Source organism: Varanus komodoensis, unplaced genomic scaffold (assembly GCF_004798865.1).
Source record: "Varanus komodoensis strain SLA01 unplaced genomic scaffold, ASM479886v1 scaffold29_1, whole genome shotgun sequence".
NCBI lineage: Eukaryota > Metazoa > Chordata > Lepidosauria > Squamata > Varanidae > Varanus > Varanus komodoensis.
The window spans coordinates 7,813,893-7,833,483 of NW_025335759.1; the positions used below are offsets into that span (position 1 = coordinate 7,813,893).

At 42.4% G+C, this 19,591-nt stretch overlaps 1 protein-coding gene across 5 annotated transcripts; it reads right to left on the reverse strand.

The window, feature by feature from the left end:
* Positions 1-75: 75 nt before the first annotated feature.
* Positions 76-19,591, reverse strand: MTFR1L (mitochondrial fission regulator 1 like). 5 transcript variants are annotated; one of them, XM_044434938.1, is made up of 8 exons: positions 19,497-19,591; positions 15,130-15,267; positions 14,084-14,181; positions 12,101-12,205; positions 10,773-10,882; positions 9,765-9,976; positions 7,172-7,484; positions 76-741 (listed from the first exon to the last, which is right to left on the reverse strand). In XM_044434938.1, exons 3-8 carry the CDS (start codon positions 14,096-14,098, stop codon positions 636-638), a joined length of 861 nt encoding a protein of 286 aa, XP_044290873.1. In that variant the 5' UTR covers positions 14,099-14,181; positions 15,130-15,267; positions 19,497-19,591; the 3' UTR covers positions 76-635. The 5 variants fall into 5 exon arrangements, with proteins under 5 accessions (XP_044290873.1, XP_044290868.1, XP_044290872.1 ...); XM_044434933.1 differs by having other exon boundaries at positions 15,125-15,267; XM_044434937.1 differs by lacking the exon at positions 19,497-19,591 and adding an exon at positions 19,362-19,378 and having other exon boundaries at positions 15,125-15,267.

The window sequence follows — 19,591 nt, forward strand, 5'->3', positions numbered from 1 at the left end:
CTTGCGCTGATCATCAGTGTGGGAATAGTAATTTCATAAGCTATTTGCTCGAGTGAAATTCCCCTTCCAGAGGGATTTTAAATTAAGCTATTTTCTTCTTTTATTCATTCAGTACACTTGACTCTGTGCCAAGGGAGAAGAACAAGCAGTACAGTTTGTATTTCTTTCCTTAACTTGAGGGGAGGGGAAAGAAAGAAGGCTGATGCAAGGCCAGCGTCTTCATACTCTCCCCGGCCCAACAGCACATGACATTTCTTGTCAACAGAAAGGCTTCAGAAAACCGACATAACATTCCAAAAAGGAAACCTTTACCTGTAACGTGAAAGGAAAAATTATATCTTTGTACCAGTGGCTTCAGAATTACAAACAGGTTGTTTTTAACTTGCTACTAAGTCAGTTGGTGGCAAATGTCACTGTCAAAGTATCTTGCTTTAGTTCAAATTGTGGAAAACTATCCTTTAAAAAAAGTTCTATTGGCTATGTGGAAAAACATAGCAAAGTGATGGTTTCTTGCACCTAGGAGTTATTTACACTCACGCGCGCGCACACACACACACAAAATCTAATCCCTAAAGGATGCTTGATGCTCAAGGAAGGCTTTTGAAGCACAATAATTTGCTTTAATAAGCATGATGCTAGTTCTTTTTCATGTTCACATCTTCATCCTTCAAAGCAAATTTTCTTCGTAGAACTTCTGCTATAAGAACTGCAGGATCTTCCTCTTTCAGTAAAGTTCTGTTCCTAAAAGGAAAACACAAGATGATGGATATCAGCAGGCACATGGAGAGAAGTATTTTAATTCAGATTCTCAACTGCACACTACTTAAATTACAAAACTTTTCCTAAATTTCTTCCCCATTTTCAGGTTGGTCTACTAGCAATTTGGGTCTTTTTGTAGGACTACAAACAATGTTATGAAGGAACGGAAGAAACATGAGAATATCTGGTATATGTGTTTTTAAATGGTCAAACAGAATATGTGCATGCCAATGAAAAACATTTTTGTACTGGGGGGAAAGGAAGAAGGGTCCAAAAATGGTTGAGTGTACTATATCAGGGACTGATACTGTCTTTGTTGGTGTTCCCAATCTATTCTTATTTTTTATAGCTTCCTGTGCATATTCATACCTCAGGAGCATAGTTAGGGGGTGGCTATCCTAGACTGTTGTTTTTTCATCGAAGAATCATTCCATAGGTGTGGAAGGAGAAGGGATATGGCTCCACTGACCATGAGTGATATGACTGGCACTATTCCGTAGGTACTGCACTTGTGCTCTAGTTCCACACAGAAAGTGTGCTGGATACCCAGTAGAGCTGCCAGGTTGCTGACGGGGACGGGGCGTTATGCTCACATGACTCCAGTCCTCCATCAGCTTCACTGGCTTCCCATTGAAGCCCGGGCCCAATTCAAGGTGTTGATTATGACCTACAAAGCCCTAAACGGCTTGGGTCCTGGCTACCTGAACGAGCGCTTACGTCCGTATATGCCCGACCGCCCTTTGAGATCTGCGGGAGAGTCCCTTCTCCGGGAACCCTCCATGAAAGAAATTAGGAGAGTAAGTACCCGGAGGAGGGCTTTCTCTGCGGTGGCGCCCAACCTATGGAATTCACTCCCCAAAGAGGTCCGCCTGGCACCGTCGTTACTGGTTTTTCGGCGCCAGGTAAAGACCTTTTTATTTAAACATCATTTCAATTGTTAAAACATATGATCTGGCCGGGGCAACTTCTTCTTCCTTCTCTTTCTCCTCCTATATTTTTATTTTATACTGATAATTTTAATTTTGTATTTGTAAATCAATGTATTTTTTTGTATTTTTATATTTAATGTTAATTTATTATGTACTATTGTATTTCAATGTATTTTATCATGTTGTAAGCCGCCCCGAGGTTTCGGCAAGGGGCGGCATAGAAATGTTATAATAATAATAATAATAATAATAATAATAATAATAATAATAATAATAATACCACCCCAATGGAGAGAAATTTCCTTTTCCCCCACAAACTAAACCAATCATTTAGGGAGAAGGCTAGGCTACCTTTCCTGGGAAGCTAATTTTGTACTTGAACGTACCTCATAATGTAATCTCCTCACAGCCATCCTGGCATGGTATATTCCAGGAAGTACTTTATCACATGGTTTTACTGAATGCATGTATCTCTTAAGTTTCCACTTTGAACCCGGTGATACTTCTAACATCTCAGCATCTCATACATACTAATAGCTGGAACTATTTCACAATGGATGAGCAGGAGTTATGAAATCTTCATTCTCAAGTAGAATTCATAGTAACACCCCTAGAAATTGTTTCAGCAAATCTGCAAGACAGAACTTCAGACGCCTCTGCTACTCTGCCTTAATCAATAAAATGCAACATAAAGAAGGTGAACCTGAACCGATAAGATTCAGAAGGCAGGCCTGCCTAGCAGCTGTAACATCCAAGGGTCCAGTGGTGGTGGGGAAAAGGACGTGACCAGAGATTTAGTAAAATTTCCCTTAAGTTTTTCTCTCTCTCCACATACACCGTGCTGTATTTTGCTTTGTCCTTCTAAAAGAATGGAGGGAGGGGCTGTCTCTTGGAACAGAGACATAGCCAGTAGCTGCATTCACAACAAATTAACTGGCTTCAGACAAAATAATACATTCTAAGGGTTGAAATGGGGCTATACTGTTGTCCAAATACAATCTTTCATAGCTTTATTGTGTTAACTGAACAACACAGTGACAAAAGTCAAGGGGTCTGTTTCAAAGACTCACAACTTTGAAGGTCTAGATATCAAGCAAATTAGTCCAATTGCACCTAAGCTGAGAGCAATTCAATGATGCTTTCTAGAGGTATGCCTGCTCAGAGCTGATCCAAGACAGAAAGTCAGCTTCCTAAACCTCGTGTCCTCCAGACAGTCAAGCTGTGGGCATCAGATGGGGCAAGGATGCCATAAAAGATACCAGACACATGCTGAATTGAGCCATATGAAAAGAGAAGACAAAGCACACCTCTTTCAGACTACTTTAGAGACATGCTAAAACACCAAATACTTTTTGGACTGATAAACTCAATACGGCCATACAACTTTAAAAAAACCTCACAACTGGAGGTCTGTCTGACCCCCAATATTAAATCAGTAAGGTGCTTTTTACTAGCTTAAGAGATTAATCTTCAAGTATTCTATTAACAATAGAGACTGGCACAGCAAATAAAAGTTTAGCAATAGGAAACAAAACATCCATGATTTCATGAAATTTGTGAGTTTGGGATATTGGCTACTTGAGGATGCTACACATACAAGCACACAGCATAAATTTGTACCCAAACCATGTGAGCATGTGAAAGAGCCTTGTTTTGTTCGTGCCACATGTCTAATTTCAAACACGTTTTCTCACATCTGTTGTAGCTCTGGTTTTCAACCACATTATTCCCCTGATATGCTAGGTAATTCTGTTTACCAGTTTAATTAACTTGGGGGTGAAGCAGGAATCCCCATGGATAAGCATATTAAAAGCTCTGCTACAACGTATTTCTCCTGGTAGCTTCTTCGGGCAGTAGTGTTCTCCAAGAGAACTTAAAATAACTTGTCTTTTAAGTTCATGCTGGAAAGCGATTGAAAGATGCCAGTTCCATTTTGCTCCAGACTTTATCAAGCTTGCACTTACTATGCTGGTCTCAAACATGAGCAGTACTCTTTGGAGTTGCTTTGAGCCCAAGAGATACAGCATTTATGGGGTACATGTCCAAACAAACAAGCTTCTGTATCCTCCTTCACCCCCATTAATGTGACAGACGAGTCGTCTTTCTAAAGACAATAATGAATTGGTGCCCATAAAGAGGAAGCATCTAAGGTGCCCGTAAGCACACACATGGGCAGTCACATCCCTGTATCCTGTTTTAATCAGTCTAGTTTCATAATCGCAATCACTAGTATAAATTAGAATTGTCACTTTATGCATAACTGTATGACAAATGGGTAGGTGGGGAGAAGTCTGCCCACGGACTATTCTTTTAGTACCATGCTTGAGCATCACAACTGATGCTTATGTTTGTAATCCATATAAATCCACCTGCCTTAAGGATCTACCTTAAGCCCCCCCCCGCCCCCAGATAGGTGGCATAGGAATCCCCAGCCTTTTAGACACATATATTTGAAATGAGACAAATTCCAAATCCCTATAACACATAAACAGAATAGGGTGCTTTCACATATCCACATGACTTTTACCTTAACAGTCCAAATTCATGCCATTTGCTTTAATTGGGAATTTGAGAAATTGCTGCAAGCGCCACCACAAAATGGCTTCCCTAGATAGAAGTGGCTGGTCACATAAAGGCTGCAGTGAGTCCCTGGCTAGTGAAAAGGTGAGTCATTCACTTGCAAAACAGCACAAGCAGAGGAAGGGTTTGAACTCCAAACCCAAAACCAACTTCCAATAAATCCACAACGAATTGCCCATTTATGGTTGATTTGTGAATTCAGGCAGCGTAATCCTGCAAATTCTTACACCAGGTCATCTAGCTTTCTTTCTAAAAGGTAGATTTGGAATAGATAAATAACCTCAAAATCAGCCATACAGAAGATATTAGAAAACATCAAAGTCATCTTTGTGAATTATATTCTAGATGCCAATAAAGTTCAGCAGAAGAACTCGAAGGACAAAGCAGCTCTCCTTTCAGAATAAAATATATTTCCTTAGGAAAGTGGAGAAAAAAAACAAGAACAGATATTGCAGAAGCTGGACCACGTAAGTTACACTTTAATTCAGTGTTCCCATGGTAGCACACTGCTTATTGCCAGAATTAAATTGTTCTGACCAGATTATGCATCAAACGAATAAGGAATATTATAATTAGTTTAAAAAGCCCTTTCCCTGGACAATGAATTCTACATTTTGATACCATCTGCCTGTTGAAAGTCTACAAGATTCAGAAAACATATATGAGAGGATGCAGATGAAACAGCAGTGAAAACTTTAGAATTAAGATGTTTTAATGTGCATACTGATTTTATTGCTGCTGCAGGGTATATTAAAATTCTGCAGAAACCAAAAAGTCCCAAAGTGGTGCTGACAAATATTTCTCCACTATTTAGGAAATATTCCAGCTTACTTATGTGATTATATATTGCATTATTGCCAATAATCTCACCATTTCCCCACTGACCTCGGGCAGGTACACAATGCTAGAGGACACCTCATCTGTTACACGTCAACACTGTGGTGAAATTTAAAGGAGGGTGGATAAGAAAATCGCCCAAGGTTTCCTATTAAATTTCAAAGCTACGTAGTCATTTTAACCCACTTCCAAGTCCAGCACTCTAATCTACCTGTATTGTAGCACACATGCATTGTCTCAACTTGTGTTGTTTTTAATCGGTTACTGTTTTTTAAACCACTGTGTTGCTGCTAGGTTTTATTTTGGTTTTTATTGTATACTGTAGTTTTAAAATTTTAGGGTTTTATATCCTATTTTAGCATTCTGTTGTAAGCTGCTTGGAGAGCTTTGGCTGTTAGGCAGTATAGAAATGGAATAAAACCACGAAATAAAGTAATAGTGAGGCTTTCTGCCTAAGCCCACAGAGCACTTTCAGGCTAAGAGAGCCCAATATCTTTACACACATGCTCCAAATAAAGACTCAAGCTCTATTAGGGTACAATCCTATAGTTTCTCAGACAATGATGGAGGATTATTTGGAGTCTTAGCTCCAAGAGCCTGCAATCCTGGAGCAGGGACCCTGAAGGCCAAGACCCTTTCTTTGCACCTGGTGCAGAAAGAATTGTGCCAGCTACCTGTGGCTGCAACCAGTTATGTGGGGTGTAATTTTTTTCACATCATAAAAGTCTGCATTTATTCCTGTTTGGGCTGTTATAATGTAAAGAATCATATTAGATGGGCTAAAGATAGGATCTAAACTTGTACAATTTATTCTTCGCAGGAAAGCACTGACAAACCATAGTGTTCAGTTGCCCAAGGGGAAACTGAAAAATAAGATACAACAACCGTTTCCTGCACACAGTGCAGCTGGGTTCTGGCTGTGTTTGGACCAGACTTAAATGTGGGCGTACTTCCTCTCAACACCAACTTTGTTCAATAGCAACAGAAAGAAAACTCAAACCAAGACACCGATCAAGGTTTGCTTCACTTAAGAATACAAGAGTTGTGCTGAACCAGGCCGAGGGTTTACAAACACTGCCCATGGGAATGTAACAGCGCCATCTTGCCCACGTCCTCCACCTGCTGCCGGCTGACCCACAACTTTTGTGTAAGTGAAAGAGACTGTTCAACAAGTTGTTCTGAATCAGATATTTCTCAACAGGAAATTTAACTGATAAGAGAATGAGTGATGGTGGAGATGCTACAGTTTCCTGAGTAAAATAAAATTAAACTGCTATATTAGCTCTAATATATTCTGAATACATCAGGCATAGCCCTTCTTGTTAAATAAGAACATGCATCATAACATATACACTATTGTCTTTACATTCTTAGAAATATTTCAATAAAACAGTTGGAATAAAATAATTTCCACATAAAGCTTTTAATGTGTTTGACTATAACCTTTAAAAAAATACTTCGCCATTTCCCCCTATTTCAATTCAGGTATTTTGTAGCTATTGGGAAAACTTTTGAGATATTTATACTGCACATTAAATTGACATGGATCACATTTTTAGTTCTGTTTACTAGATATGTTTTGTATTCTTATTGAGGGAAAATGCACATTGGAGATAAAACAAACATGTTAAATCAGAGCATTGGAAACTGTTCAGTATATGCTGGAAAATCTGCATCACTGGTTACAACTGGGCCTTGGAAGCAGGAAAAGGGGAGTGCTAGAGGGCAGGAAGAGGAGGGGGCTGGGGCCATGGACTTCGGCCAGCACCTCGCAGCATCCTAGCCTCGTTCCTTCCCCTTGTTTGGCACTTTAAATAGACAGCAGGAAGTGGCCATGTCGATAAAATATCCACATTTAGAGGCTTATGTGCATGGAGCGCGCCTGGGATAGGGCTGCATCCTTAGTGCATTAAGGGGAATTTTGAAGGCAGAGGGGTAAGATGCAGACCAACAGCAAGAGTTGGGCACTATGCCTGACCATTAGTTATTAGTTAGTCTTCCCATCAGAAAATAAAGAGATTTTTGGGATAGAAAAAAGAGCAAGACAACAAAACCAACGAACTTACAAGTCTTTGTTCTGTTTCATCCTATGAATGTCTTTAAGAATGCCCATCATATCCGCAAAACTGCTGGCCTTTGACAGAGACACCGAATCTTCATCGTCAGAATCTTTTGGGTCTGCTTTACAACACTCAGAGGTTGCAGAACAAAGCATGGACACAGACGGAAGCTCTGGGCTTTCTAATTCTGCCTCCTCCTCTGTGATATCACTAATGACAAAGGAAGTTGTAGATTGGAATGAGGATCCAAAACAAGGTAAGGGAGAAGAGACATTTGAACTTCCTGGAGATAATAAATCTGGCGTTAATGAAGAGGAAGCTGAAAAAGAGAACAATAGATGCAAACATAAACCTAATGCCAAATTAAAGATTTTATTCTGTGCAATAGAACACATGCTTCTGAGCCTCGGTTTGGCCACACCTGGCATAATCTAAGTGAAGTTCCTCAAGTTTGTATTTATTGTTTTGTTGTTTAGAGTATTATTGTATTTATTAATTGCATTGTTGTGATCTTATCATGTGTGCTTTATATTATTTTAATTTTGATTTGTAAACTGCTCAGGAAGCCTTTGAGCTAATGGGTGTGGTAGAAATATAATAAATAAAGTTAGTTTCGATAGACTCAGGAACTCTGTTTAAAATTCTGTGGGAAAGGTTGCAACCTCATTCTCTTGACATGTGAAAGAAACAGGTAGGAGCGTGTGAGCCTTCGCCTTCATGGTATAGCACTGTTTCCCAATTGGTTCTAAATACTGTCCCCTCTATTTATCTTGATGGATATGATGGCTTGTATAGAATGACTGTATTTAAAGGCAATACTGTAAAAAGTTTGCATGTATCTCACACTATTGGGATCAATGCCATTGAAATAACAACTGTTGTTTCACCTACCTGCACTTTCCTAATATCTTGAATGGATATGTCAGTTAAGCTCTTTAGATAAATTATGATTTATTTTATTGTCCATTAAAAGCTACTTACTATGATTAGGTATACTGATCAGGTATATTTCTATTAAATCGGAGAGGGCCAATAAAAGCTGTCATTCATTCCACAAAGCTCTCCTTCAAGGGAAAATCCAATTGTAGAAATGAAGTAGTGATGTTGGAATATATAAAATTAAATTACCTTAGGCCTTGTGCCGTTTTTGCCGCTAAGGATCAATTTCAAAGCAATATGGAACAGAGAGAAAAGATGCCGCTTCTAGAATCAGCAGCCACTCAGTATAATATAGGTCAGGGGTCTCAAACTTGCGGCCCACGGGCCAACTGCCGGCGCCTGGGCCGGCCGCAGGATGAGCGGCCCACCACCACCGTGGTGGTGGAATACTTGATGCAGCCCAGCCTCACCCAGACTCTACTTCCAGCGGCCCCCAGGTAAGTTGAGTTTGAGACCCCTGGTCTAGGTATACTTGAGTATTCGGTAGCAAAAAATACTGTCCACCTTTTTATTTATTGCGATTTATATCCTGCCTTTTTCCTACAAAGGGCTCAAGGCAGCTTACATCATCTCTCCTCCTCCATCTTATCCCCACAACAACAACCCTGTGAGGTAGGTTGGGCTGAGAGTCTGTGACTGGCCCACAGTCACCCAGTTGGCTCCATGGCCCATGGCCGAGCGGGGACTCGAACCCAGATCCTCTGAGCCCCAGTCCCAGGCTCTTAACCACTACGCCACACTGGCCCTTTTAAGCTATAATTGCAGTTTTTTAAAAACACGAGTGCCAATCATGAGGTATCTTAGTTATTCCAAACACGGGAGTCCCGCTTGCCACTCCTGGTTTTATACTAGGCCTAGCGGTCCTACACACCCCATCCAGGCTTAACAGTGGGCCATGGCTCAGCGAAACAGGACACATGGTGTGGCCCTCATGCTCCCCTTGCCATCAGCACTGCTGGTGCGATGCGCGGAAGTGGCGATGCCGGTCAGCACTGGTGGGTAAAGCACCGCCCCCTCCCCCTCCCCTCCCCCAGGTGACCTCGCAGCAGCCGCTACTCCTGCTTGGGCACTTCTAGTGGCACCACAATTCCAGCAACAGTGGCCAGTTTGTGGGAAGAGGAGGAGACAAAACGCTTCTCCTCAGCAAGGCAATGCAGAAGCAGCAAAGCCGACAGACAGGAGTCTAGGAGCGGGACCCCACCAGCAGCTAGCAATGCTAAGGCGTCCTCCCTGCCTTGACAGCCGCGCAGCAGGAGGCATTGCGGTCTTTGCTCCTCGCCTCCAGCAATGTGTGTTTGTGCGCAGCCCTCAGGGCTAAGCAGCTCATATACACCTGATCAATCTGGATTTTATAAACTCCTGTTGTCCATCTTTACTTTCAGTAGGGCAGAAAATGCTTTGTACTTGCCAAGTTAATCCTTAGGAACAAGTCTAAAATTGTAACCAATTGCTCACACCAGACTCAGAGGTCCACTGAGCAGGGAAGCAGACAGATCAGACCTTCCCCAAAAAGTGAACTAATTTTTCACCCACCCTACCACTTCTGCTTGTAAAAGCAGGAATGTAATTTTTGAGTTATTTGCTTGTCTTCTATACCTACTCCTGCAACTAGTAATACATTAGGATATCACCTCACTCTTTTTGAAAGTGGGGTTCGTACCTGAATCTGCAGCTACAATCTTAGCAATCTGACTTCGCAGGTGACTCAACTCTTCTTGGAGTTCTGTAGTTCGATTCAAAGCAGGTAAACCTGGTTTCTTCAAAGCCAACAACTTTTCTTCTTGCTTTCTCAAATTCGGAACCGAGGCATTCCGCTGAATAACAAAGAGTGGAGTGGGTTTCCACTTGTGCTTCAGGGGCCGAGTATCCGTTCTAGAAGTCAAGAACCCAGAAATTCTCATGAAGGACCTCAGAGAATAAGAGAAGTAGTCCAGGTTCAACAACCTGGGCCGCTTCCCTTCTCTCCTTCCCTGCCACTCAAAAGTCCATAACTTCACACCCAGCTGAATCCATAAACAAGTACTGTTGAACACTCCCCCATTCCTCAAGATAACTTCACTGCTAATGGCCACTGCAAGTCGTTAAGGCACCACCTGCAGTGTTTTCAAATCACTTGAAACCGTACTTCAGAGGAGGCCGTTCACAACAGAGTCATTATGCAAGGGTGCACACTCTTTCCTTGCCCATTATGGCCCATCTCCACCTGAAAGGGGACAGCCAGTAACGCCGTTCTTCACTCAGATTTTCTCTCACTCCAACAGCACCCTCTAGCTTTTTGTGCAAGAGTCACTCTCTGTTCATTTTTGTTGTCACTGCACCTGGGCACCATTCAGTGTTCTAAGTATTTCTGAATGCAAAGCACCTTGTAATCTAGAGCTACTATGATACATTAAAAACAATTGTTCTTCATAAACTTTTTAAAGCAATGTAATCTTGAATATATCCAAGGGTAGGCTTCTGGTACTTGATGTTAGCTTTCTCCACCTCACACAGAGAACCTAGAATTCTTCACCTGGGAAAGATCTACTATGAAGGAGGAACAAAAGACAGGAAGCCATCTCGAGATAGCTTCATCTCTAGGAAGTACTCAATTGATGAAATGGGACTTAATGAAAACTGAAGTCAACAGGAGTCAATTGGCATGAGAGGAAAAGGGGAAAAGAAATACCTGACTCTAGCATATGTTTCTTCATCGTCTGAAGCGATCCACGCAACATCTGCCAGGGTGGGGACAGGGGGAATGTCATTTAAATAGAGATCTGAAACATTTGGTAATGCCTGAAAAACAGAAAGATCATGACATTAGCATAATTATGTAACTCTATGAAAAATCCAACATCAGCTCTGCGGTTGGCCCTTATAACTGAGTCCCTGTAAGTTTAGGAGATGAGTGGAACCTTCAATGCCATCTTGCCATACATGCTGCTCCCTGCCAGGAGCATTCTGTTCAAGGTTCTACCCAGCCAGCCATGTCTTTCTCCAGGAAACTACAACCTACTAGGGATGCAAATAACTTAATTTACTTTGCTCCATATGGTTGGTTGTTTGTCTTCTCCAACTGACAGTCAAGCTCCCTTGACCCCTGGCAGGAGTGGACAGTCCTCATGAGTCTGTTTTTGAAGGGAAGAAAAGTTGCGTTCTTTGGGCGTAGCTTTTCCTTTTTTGGCTTTTCGTGCGCGTCTGCAAACTTTAGGGTTCCCTGAACATGTTAGTGGCTCTCTTCTGACTTCCCTTCTGTTCGCTAGGTGGCACCAAGTTTGCTATTGGAGGAAGTCATCGGTGGGCAACTTGTTTAGCACTGGCAGGCATTCTGAAGTCCACCGAGAGGAGTCTTCCCCAGCTGGGACCCTCCGGAGGGTTCGACTGCAACTTCGTCCAGCTATTCCGATTTAGGGACCATGGCTAATTTTCATAAACATGCTGGGCAGGACTTGCAATCAGTTCTCTTGAGGCACTACTCAAGACTAGAGGCATCAATTACTGGAAAGAAGGGTGAGGACCCAGAAGTTGGGAGACCCCTGTTTCCATCAGCCAACAACCAGCATAGCCAATGGTCAGGAATGATGGGCAGGGTGTATTTTTACATTCCAACAAATGCAAACAGCATTGTAAATTACAAAGTTACATAGCACTTTACCTTCAGTAACAAGAAGTAGAATGACAAGAAATGTAAGAGAACTTGTTTGCATCTGGCATGTTTGCTGCACTTCCTACAACAGTTTATACCTAGTCGGTTTTGAAAGTAATGAGATAAACTTATGTCACCACAGAATAAAGCCTTCAGAAGAGAGAAATGGAAAATGTCCAAAACATTAAACTTCTTAGACAACAAGTTGCTACCTTCCTCCACAGACTCCCAACATAACTGGTTCTTTATCAATAAAAATCAACCTCTATTAACCAAAAATCTGGGGCAGAAAAGCAGGACTCCCCAGTAAAGACAGTAAAGGTGTCTTTTCCATCAGTGAATGAAGTTTCTGTTCAACAGTGTTTTACCTGAAAACATGCTCTAGGACATGGTTTTAAAGGAAGATTTGTCCCAATTCTTCTCACGAAGCTGCGTGATGAGCCACACGGTTTGTTCTGCCAAATTGGGATAGTCTGGAGAGGTCAACAAAATATTTAATGAAATTGTTTATCTAAGCAGTAGTGCAATTCTAAATATTGCCTCTCCAATTTCATGTATTCAACACTGCTTGCCCCAGCTGGAGAACAAGAAGCACAGAAGAATGCCATGTACTCATTGCTGGGGATTTCTGTTCTCACAAAGTGATGAGAAATGGATCAGAAGTTTGGCACAAATCCCACAGGCTCTCCTAACAGCTGATGGCAACCCTTTTGCAGTGGCAGTATGTTGATGGGGACTGGCACCAAGACTGTGCAGGCAAACTGGCAGGAGGTAGCAATTATTTCCCCCTTTAGCCCAGCCCAGCCCAGCCCAGCAGGGATCTGAATTCTCATTACTCAGCAACACCCTCATTTTGATCCAACATTTAAAGTTTTCTTGGAGTTGCCAAGGTCACTTTGTTTAAGGGAAAGAGACCGTCTATTTTAATCCATTAAGAAATCTGTAAACAGCTGGTACTATAAATACATCCCCACATACCCTAGAGCTGCAGCCACCTGTCAGCTTGGCTCTTACAATGTTCAAATGCTTATTTACATGAGTTTACTGATGCCCAATGGTTGTGAAACATCCTGTTCTGTATTATAACATTTAGTGCTACAATTTTAATATGCTGTTTCATGTTCTGAATGTGAGCATATAGTCTTCAAAGGCAGCAGAATAATGGAACTTGAAGAAGGCAAACTCCTTGTTGGAAGAATAACCCTGCACTTCTTCATGGCAGTCAGCTGCTGTGTAATTTTAAACAAAGTAACTGATACTTTTCTTCAGAACTGCTCTGATAAAACAAATTGCCCAAAACGTGGGTCAGGATGCATTAACGCAAAGTGACAAGACTTCTTGTCAACACAGAGGACTTATTATGGTGACAAACTCCTCTGTCTTCATACGCTAGAGAGAGAGTTGTGCACCAGAAGCCTCTCCCCAGCTACTCTTCCTGCCTCAGCCTGCCCTGCCCTGGACGTCTCACACCTCTAGCTGACCCAGAGCCAGCATACAGAGCTGGCTCACACTGTTAGGATGGCTGGCAGTGACTGGGGCACAGGAAAGCTAGTTAAGGGCCAGGCACAGAAGGGGAAATGCCACACTCCTGCAGGGGTTGCAGCAGTGGTTCTGGGGTTGCACTGAACTCTTGCTGCTCCGAGTCTCTCCTCTGCTCATTTGCATTTCCCCCACACACCTCGCAGCCCTGATCTGCTGCTGCTTCGGTGCTTCCTTCCCTCTTTTTAATGACCTCTGCTCCTTCCGTGCGTGATCTGTGTGCAAGCACACACCGGCACCAGAGAGCTCCTCTGACTGAGTTCTATGATACCGTCACGGAGGGCCAATCGCTTTCTCCTCTGAACTGTGGGCGGCTATGTTGATTATGCTTAGGGTTAGCCTAGACAGCCAGGCTACCTCACCTTGTTTTGGCACAGCACGCCAGGACAATTAAGTAGGCAAGGCGTAACAGAGCAGGGAATCGTCCCACCCATCCTGGCAACAGGGGCTGCTCTTTCCCCATCTAGCCTGATGATTATTAATGCTGATGGGCTACTCTTTGCCACCGCTTTCTTCTGGCCTCAGCCCTTGAAGGCTGCCTGTGGCCAGGACTGTGTCTGCACACTGCGACTTCCTCAACACGGTCATATACCAAACCCCAGGACAAGGTTTCATGCATGTACAGTGTCCAAAAGTACTTCAGCAATTAAAATTCTATAAATTCTTGGATTTAAGGATTATTCCACGTTTGCTGAAACAGGAGTTATGAAAGAACAGTCGAATCCACAAGGTAATTATTCTACGGACAGCAGATTTAGAAAACTGGTTTTACAAGACGTATTGCAGGAAAGAAAAATGTGAAATATACTTACCAAATCTGCCTCCATCTCAGACCAAACAGTAAGTAGAAATAAGTCAAAGGCCAAAACTGTACTTCCACAAATTATGTATTAGCTTCATAATACTTCACCTTTAAAGAAAATTATGTATTTATTATGCATGAAGACAAGGGCATGTTCCACATTTGTCTGATTAAAGTTAAACTGCATATACCAGCCTTCCTCAACCTGGTGGCCTCAAGCCACATTGAGCTGTGACTCCAGGCACCCCCGAGTTAGCCAGGGAGTTGTCGTCCAACACAGCTGGAGGACAACCGGCAAGCAGTTATAAGAGCAATACTGATCACATCTTAAGCAGTTAGACAATCATGCTTCATAATTAAGCTAGCTCACAGACTTCAGAGCCAGAAGAGATACCATTAATTATGCAGTCCAACATAGAGAGGGCAGCATAATGGACTCTATTTATATAAGCCTTCCTTAAAATCTAACGTGACTGATTTCACAAGTCCCCCTGGTAATTTGCTTGCCTGCCCAACTCTTGTTACAATTAGGAAAATGCTCAAACTATAGGAGGAATGCTTTGAATTACAGTAAGTTTGCCTCTCTTCTGCCTAACAAATTGTCAGGTCCCCTTTTAATGGTGTCCCAGATTCAAGCAGTATTCAAATACACCTTCAATAAAAGTATAGCTTAATTATATCAGTTAACACACACGATAAACTTAGTTAACAGTTCAATAATCAGAACAAAAACTAGGATTCTATGCCATAAACATGGCAGTATTTCTGAAGATTCTCTTCTAGCTTTCCAAACGTCAATCTCTTTAATTGTTTGCAAACGGCCCTGCAAACACAAGCAATAAAAACCTGGCAAAGGAGAAGCAAAAGGAACAGCTGATGAATCTTTATTGCCTACTAGACTGGATGCTGAAAGTTCATTTCTTTAAAATGGATGGCTGAAGGGATGCAAGACCTCTCCATTCTGTGACGTTTTGTCCAGTTAAAATGAAGCAAAGGATTAGGAACCTCATAGAAGATTGCAATTGCTATTTGAGAAATTCTCCTCCCATACCTCACCAAAACATGGGATTCACAGGATAACCAGAAGGTACTAAGCAGGACTGTGTCGTTGAGAAGCTGTTGGCCAATGTCCCATTCACCACGGATCAGCAATCCAAAACTCTGCAATTATTCCAGCCTTGATCCAACTGCTCTCTATAAGATAAAAACAACAGAAACACTTATGTACCATATATATATTTAACACTGAGATCACCTATGGTAGTGATGGCAAACCTTTTAGAGACTGAGTGTCCAAACTGCAACCCAAAACCCACTTATTTATCGCAAAGTGGCAACACAGCAATAAAACCTGAAAACTGAGGTTTTAGTTTAGAAAAAACAACTCACAGCCAGTCCAAGCAAATATATATCTCTCCTTGACAGCGCAGTGACCTGGTGCCGCTACTACTTTCTGAGCATGCGCATGACCCCTATGTGTGCTGTTATCCGATGCTCGGCTGCTGGGGTGATGCTGGGGCATCTTGGCTCGCGTGCAACAGAGAGGCCTCTGTGTGCCCGCTGTGGCACACGTGCCACAGGTTCGCCACCACTGACCTATGGGAAGTAAAGTGCTTTAAAAACATCTTCCCAACTCTGTGAAACATACTGTATTTCATAATTTCCTCTCTTCCAGCAACTTGTTTGCATGATGTCCCATTGTCATTATTCAGTTCCTAAAACCAACTAGATGAGCAAAGTAATATATTGGCAGCTCCAAATACAAGATATAGGCTTCTGGTTTTACCAAGTTTCACTGGACAGTGGGCACTCACAATTTTTGCTTTGAAAGCATGACTGATACTCATCAGTGACTTTCATCTCCTGTCTTTCAGGACAAGATCAGATAGCATTTTATATCATATTTCACAAAAAAGTAAAAGCAGCCATGCTGGTCTTTATTATGTATGCAAGCTTTCAGGTTCTCCAGAACTCTTCCTCAAGCTAGGAACTAAACAAAGTAGGCTGATGGAAGCTGGCTGATGTTGAACAAAAAAATGTGGGGAGGAAAAAAGAAGTTGCAGTTTAAGTTTGGAGTCTATGTTTAATCAGTCTTAAAACGAACTGCACAAGAAGGCTGCAGAAATTCAGATTAGGCTGCTGTACATGGGTGTTAAACCAAGAGTAAAATTCCATTTTGGAATAGCACTCAGGAATTGCATTCTAGAGATGGGCGTGACAAAATGAACAGGGCCAAAAGGCTAAATACACAAGCACATTTTAATTCAAAGCTCTAACAAGCAGTAACTAGGCATGGAGGGAAAGACTTAAGATGCCGGCAAGTCTCTAAATGGTTGGTGGTCAGGGGAAGGGGGGTTTGGGCATCTGAGAAACCCCAGCAGGCTGGACTGGGAACCCTGGAGGGCTGGTTCCTCAGATTTTCCCTCCCTGATTGAAACAAGCTATGATAGTTTCTGGTTGGATCCAGGACAGTGGAATGAAGAAACAACCATCACACACCACTACACAATAAAAGCAGCCAGGCTGACACATATGGAAGACATTCATCCCTGTGTTATTTGTCACAAGGTAAACTGGAAGTGATTATAAAATGCAACATTGTCCAGAGTTTGCACAGATTTCATGAGAAGAGGCACCGTGATGCAAGCTGCCACTGGGTTCAAGTAACAGGTCCGCCAGCAAATCTGTCAAGTAACTCACAGCCTCAGCTCACTCATAATTAAAGGGAGAAAAGCCACTACTTGCACCATAGATATAAAATATAAATATTGTAAAGCATTTTTCACAGGTGCATTTTAATATTGTAAATGTAATATTACAAATATAATGTATAGCTATTTTAATAAGCAATCATGCATAAATTGTGACATGCTTTAAAAAATAACATAAGCTCTGAAAAACGCCATACAATCTAAAGGGAGGAAATCAAAGCACATTAGGGATGAAAGGAAAGGAAAGGAAGCTCCATCATGAGAGTCCAGGTTGAAGGGATGAGTCTTAAGGAGATACTTAAATGTTTAAAAAATGAAAGAAAGAGAGTTCAATGTCAGCTGGAAGGAACCTGGACTGCAAAAGGAATAAAGAAGCAAGGTAGGATAGGAGAGTCAATCCAAGGCAGAACTAAAATACTAGTACCTGGGATAGCCAGCTAGATTTCCTAGTATCTGAACCAGTGTGTCTATATATTCCTCGGATACATTTGCTATAACCTTCAGAAGAAAGAACCCATCACAAAGCTACTTGCTCAGCAGCAACAAGTCTGTTTAAACATCTCAAACAGAAAGCCTTCCAGTAGCTTCTCCCAGGCTGAGCCAAGGTCAACAGACTGACACAAACTGCAGCGGGATCAGGGCTCAGCCAACCAAGGATAACGACGCATGACAGACAGGGGTTCTTTAACTTGTCACTCCGCCAGGGGCACAAGTGGAGCTGGTGCTTATCTGTCCCCAGCTCACGTGCTGTTTATGTTGCGTGCAGGCGCTGGTAGGTGCAGGAGGGAACTTAACAAAGGGAAGCCAAACTGAGATTTAACAAGGTCAGCAGCAACAACAACAGATCAGAAATTATAAGCTACTCCTCAGGACAACTCAGCTGCTTCCTCAGCTGAAAAGAAGGCACTTAGGTTTTGCTCAGCGTATATGGATGAATACAAGGTAAGGGTATGTTCCACCCTGTGCGTGTGCACGCATAAGAATGATAAGAAAATATATGTTTCAAGTGTGCCTCTAATTTCAGCCCATAACACCCCTCCCACAACTATGTCCCAGGTATAAAGAGACTGAAAAACACCTAATTAACACTACAAAAGCTATGCCATTATTGTTTGGAATTTCCAGTCAAGGAAATAGAAAGAAGTCACCATTTTAATTCTCTGTACACCCACTTGAGAGTAAAATCTATGAAACTCTATGTGACATCTTCCAAGTAAGCACACACACTTTATTCCCTACCAGAAGCTTTTTTTAAAAAAAAGAAAAAACTTAAATCTTAGAAAAGTATTCTGCTAAAAAGCCATGCAGATAACTTTCTGCTATTAACAACCAGAGATACAGCTCTTTATATTTATATTTATTTTTAAACGTTTTTCTAACCTGTCCACCACTAGTGTCTCTGGACGACTTACAATATATACAGTAGTCTCCCACTGAAAGCCTTGATCCATCAAATGTCCTCTCCCAGAATCTCCATGTTGGTGCATATAAAAGCATCCTGCACAGAATGACAACCTTCCCAGACTGTTGGCACCTTAAAGCCCAACACATTTATTTTTATGGCATCAATGCTGCAATCCTAAATATTTTTACTAAGGAGTAACTTCCATTAAACACAGAGGGGTCAAAGTTCAAATACGCATACACCAGACCTTGCCATAAGTTGTTCCCACTACATGAGACTATGGGCTCAACTGAAAAAGCTTGGCTGGGTTGGGAATGCTGGGAGCTGTAGGGCATTTTTCTGTCCAAACACACATACGGTTGTGTCCTAAATTTACAATCCTATACACAGTTACCTGGAAGGAAGTTCTGATGCAGAGAGATTTACCTCTGAACAGTCATACACAGGAATGTCTCATTAAGCACTGAATAAACAGTGTTTGAGGCAGTGTACAGCAGTTTTATTTTAAAAAACTGTTTCTTCCAAAGGTACAAAAATAGTAATAAAAGTAGCAAAAAAGAACCATGCACCAGAATCATGGTTCTACTAGAATTGGTTTAGGAATCAATTCTAAACCAATCTCAGTGAGCAATCTCGGTGAGCAATCTCAAGCCTAAAAGTCTTTCTCCTTGCAAGTCCCTGCTGATACTGTAGTTATTTTTTTGCTGGGGAAGAAAAGAAACTCTCCACCACAACAGACAGTTTCATGGCAACCTTGAAGACAGAGATCCTCAAAGCGCTAATATAGATAATGTAGTTTATTTACTGATTAAAGCAAAGCGAGCTTTCGCAGACTAAGATACTGACACAAGCCAACTCCCACCAGACGACTTTAAAGATTTTCCTGCAAAGGACGGCGCACACCCCGACTCCCTTGGAAACCGCCTGCTTAACTATTTATATATTTTATCTGCACCCCGCCATTTCTCCCAAAGAAAGCGGGAGCTTACAATTACAGGGCGAAAGAGGTGGAAAGACAGTCCGCACTCGCTCGGGGTGGGGAGGGAGCGCCGTCCTCCATTCCGACTCCAGACAGCTCCACAGGTCGGGCCTTGTGCACTTACAGTGCGGGGACCGATGATGCCCAAAGTTCCCTTCCCCGTCCTCATGACACAAATGGAAGCCCTACTCACAATACGCCACCCCTGCCCGAGTCCACACGTTCTCCTGACACGGCTCTGCCTCTCCCGTGACAAGGGCCTCCCCCGCCCCGCCTTCCCCTTCCCCTTCCGGCGACTGGAGACCGTTATTTTTTCCGCCAGCCCTACCGCAGCTCAGCGCGTCGCCTCAGGAGGAGCGCAGGGACGACCCGGACGCGGAAAGCCGGACCTGCCCGAGGCCGCAAGAAGGAGCCGCCGCTTCC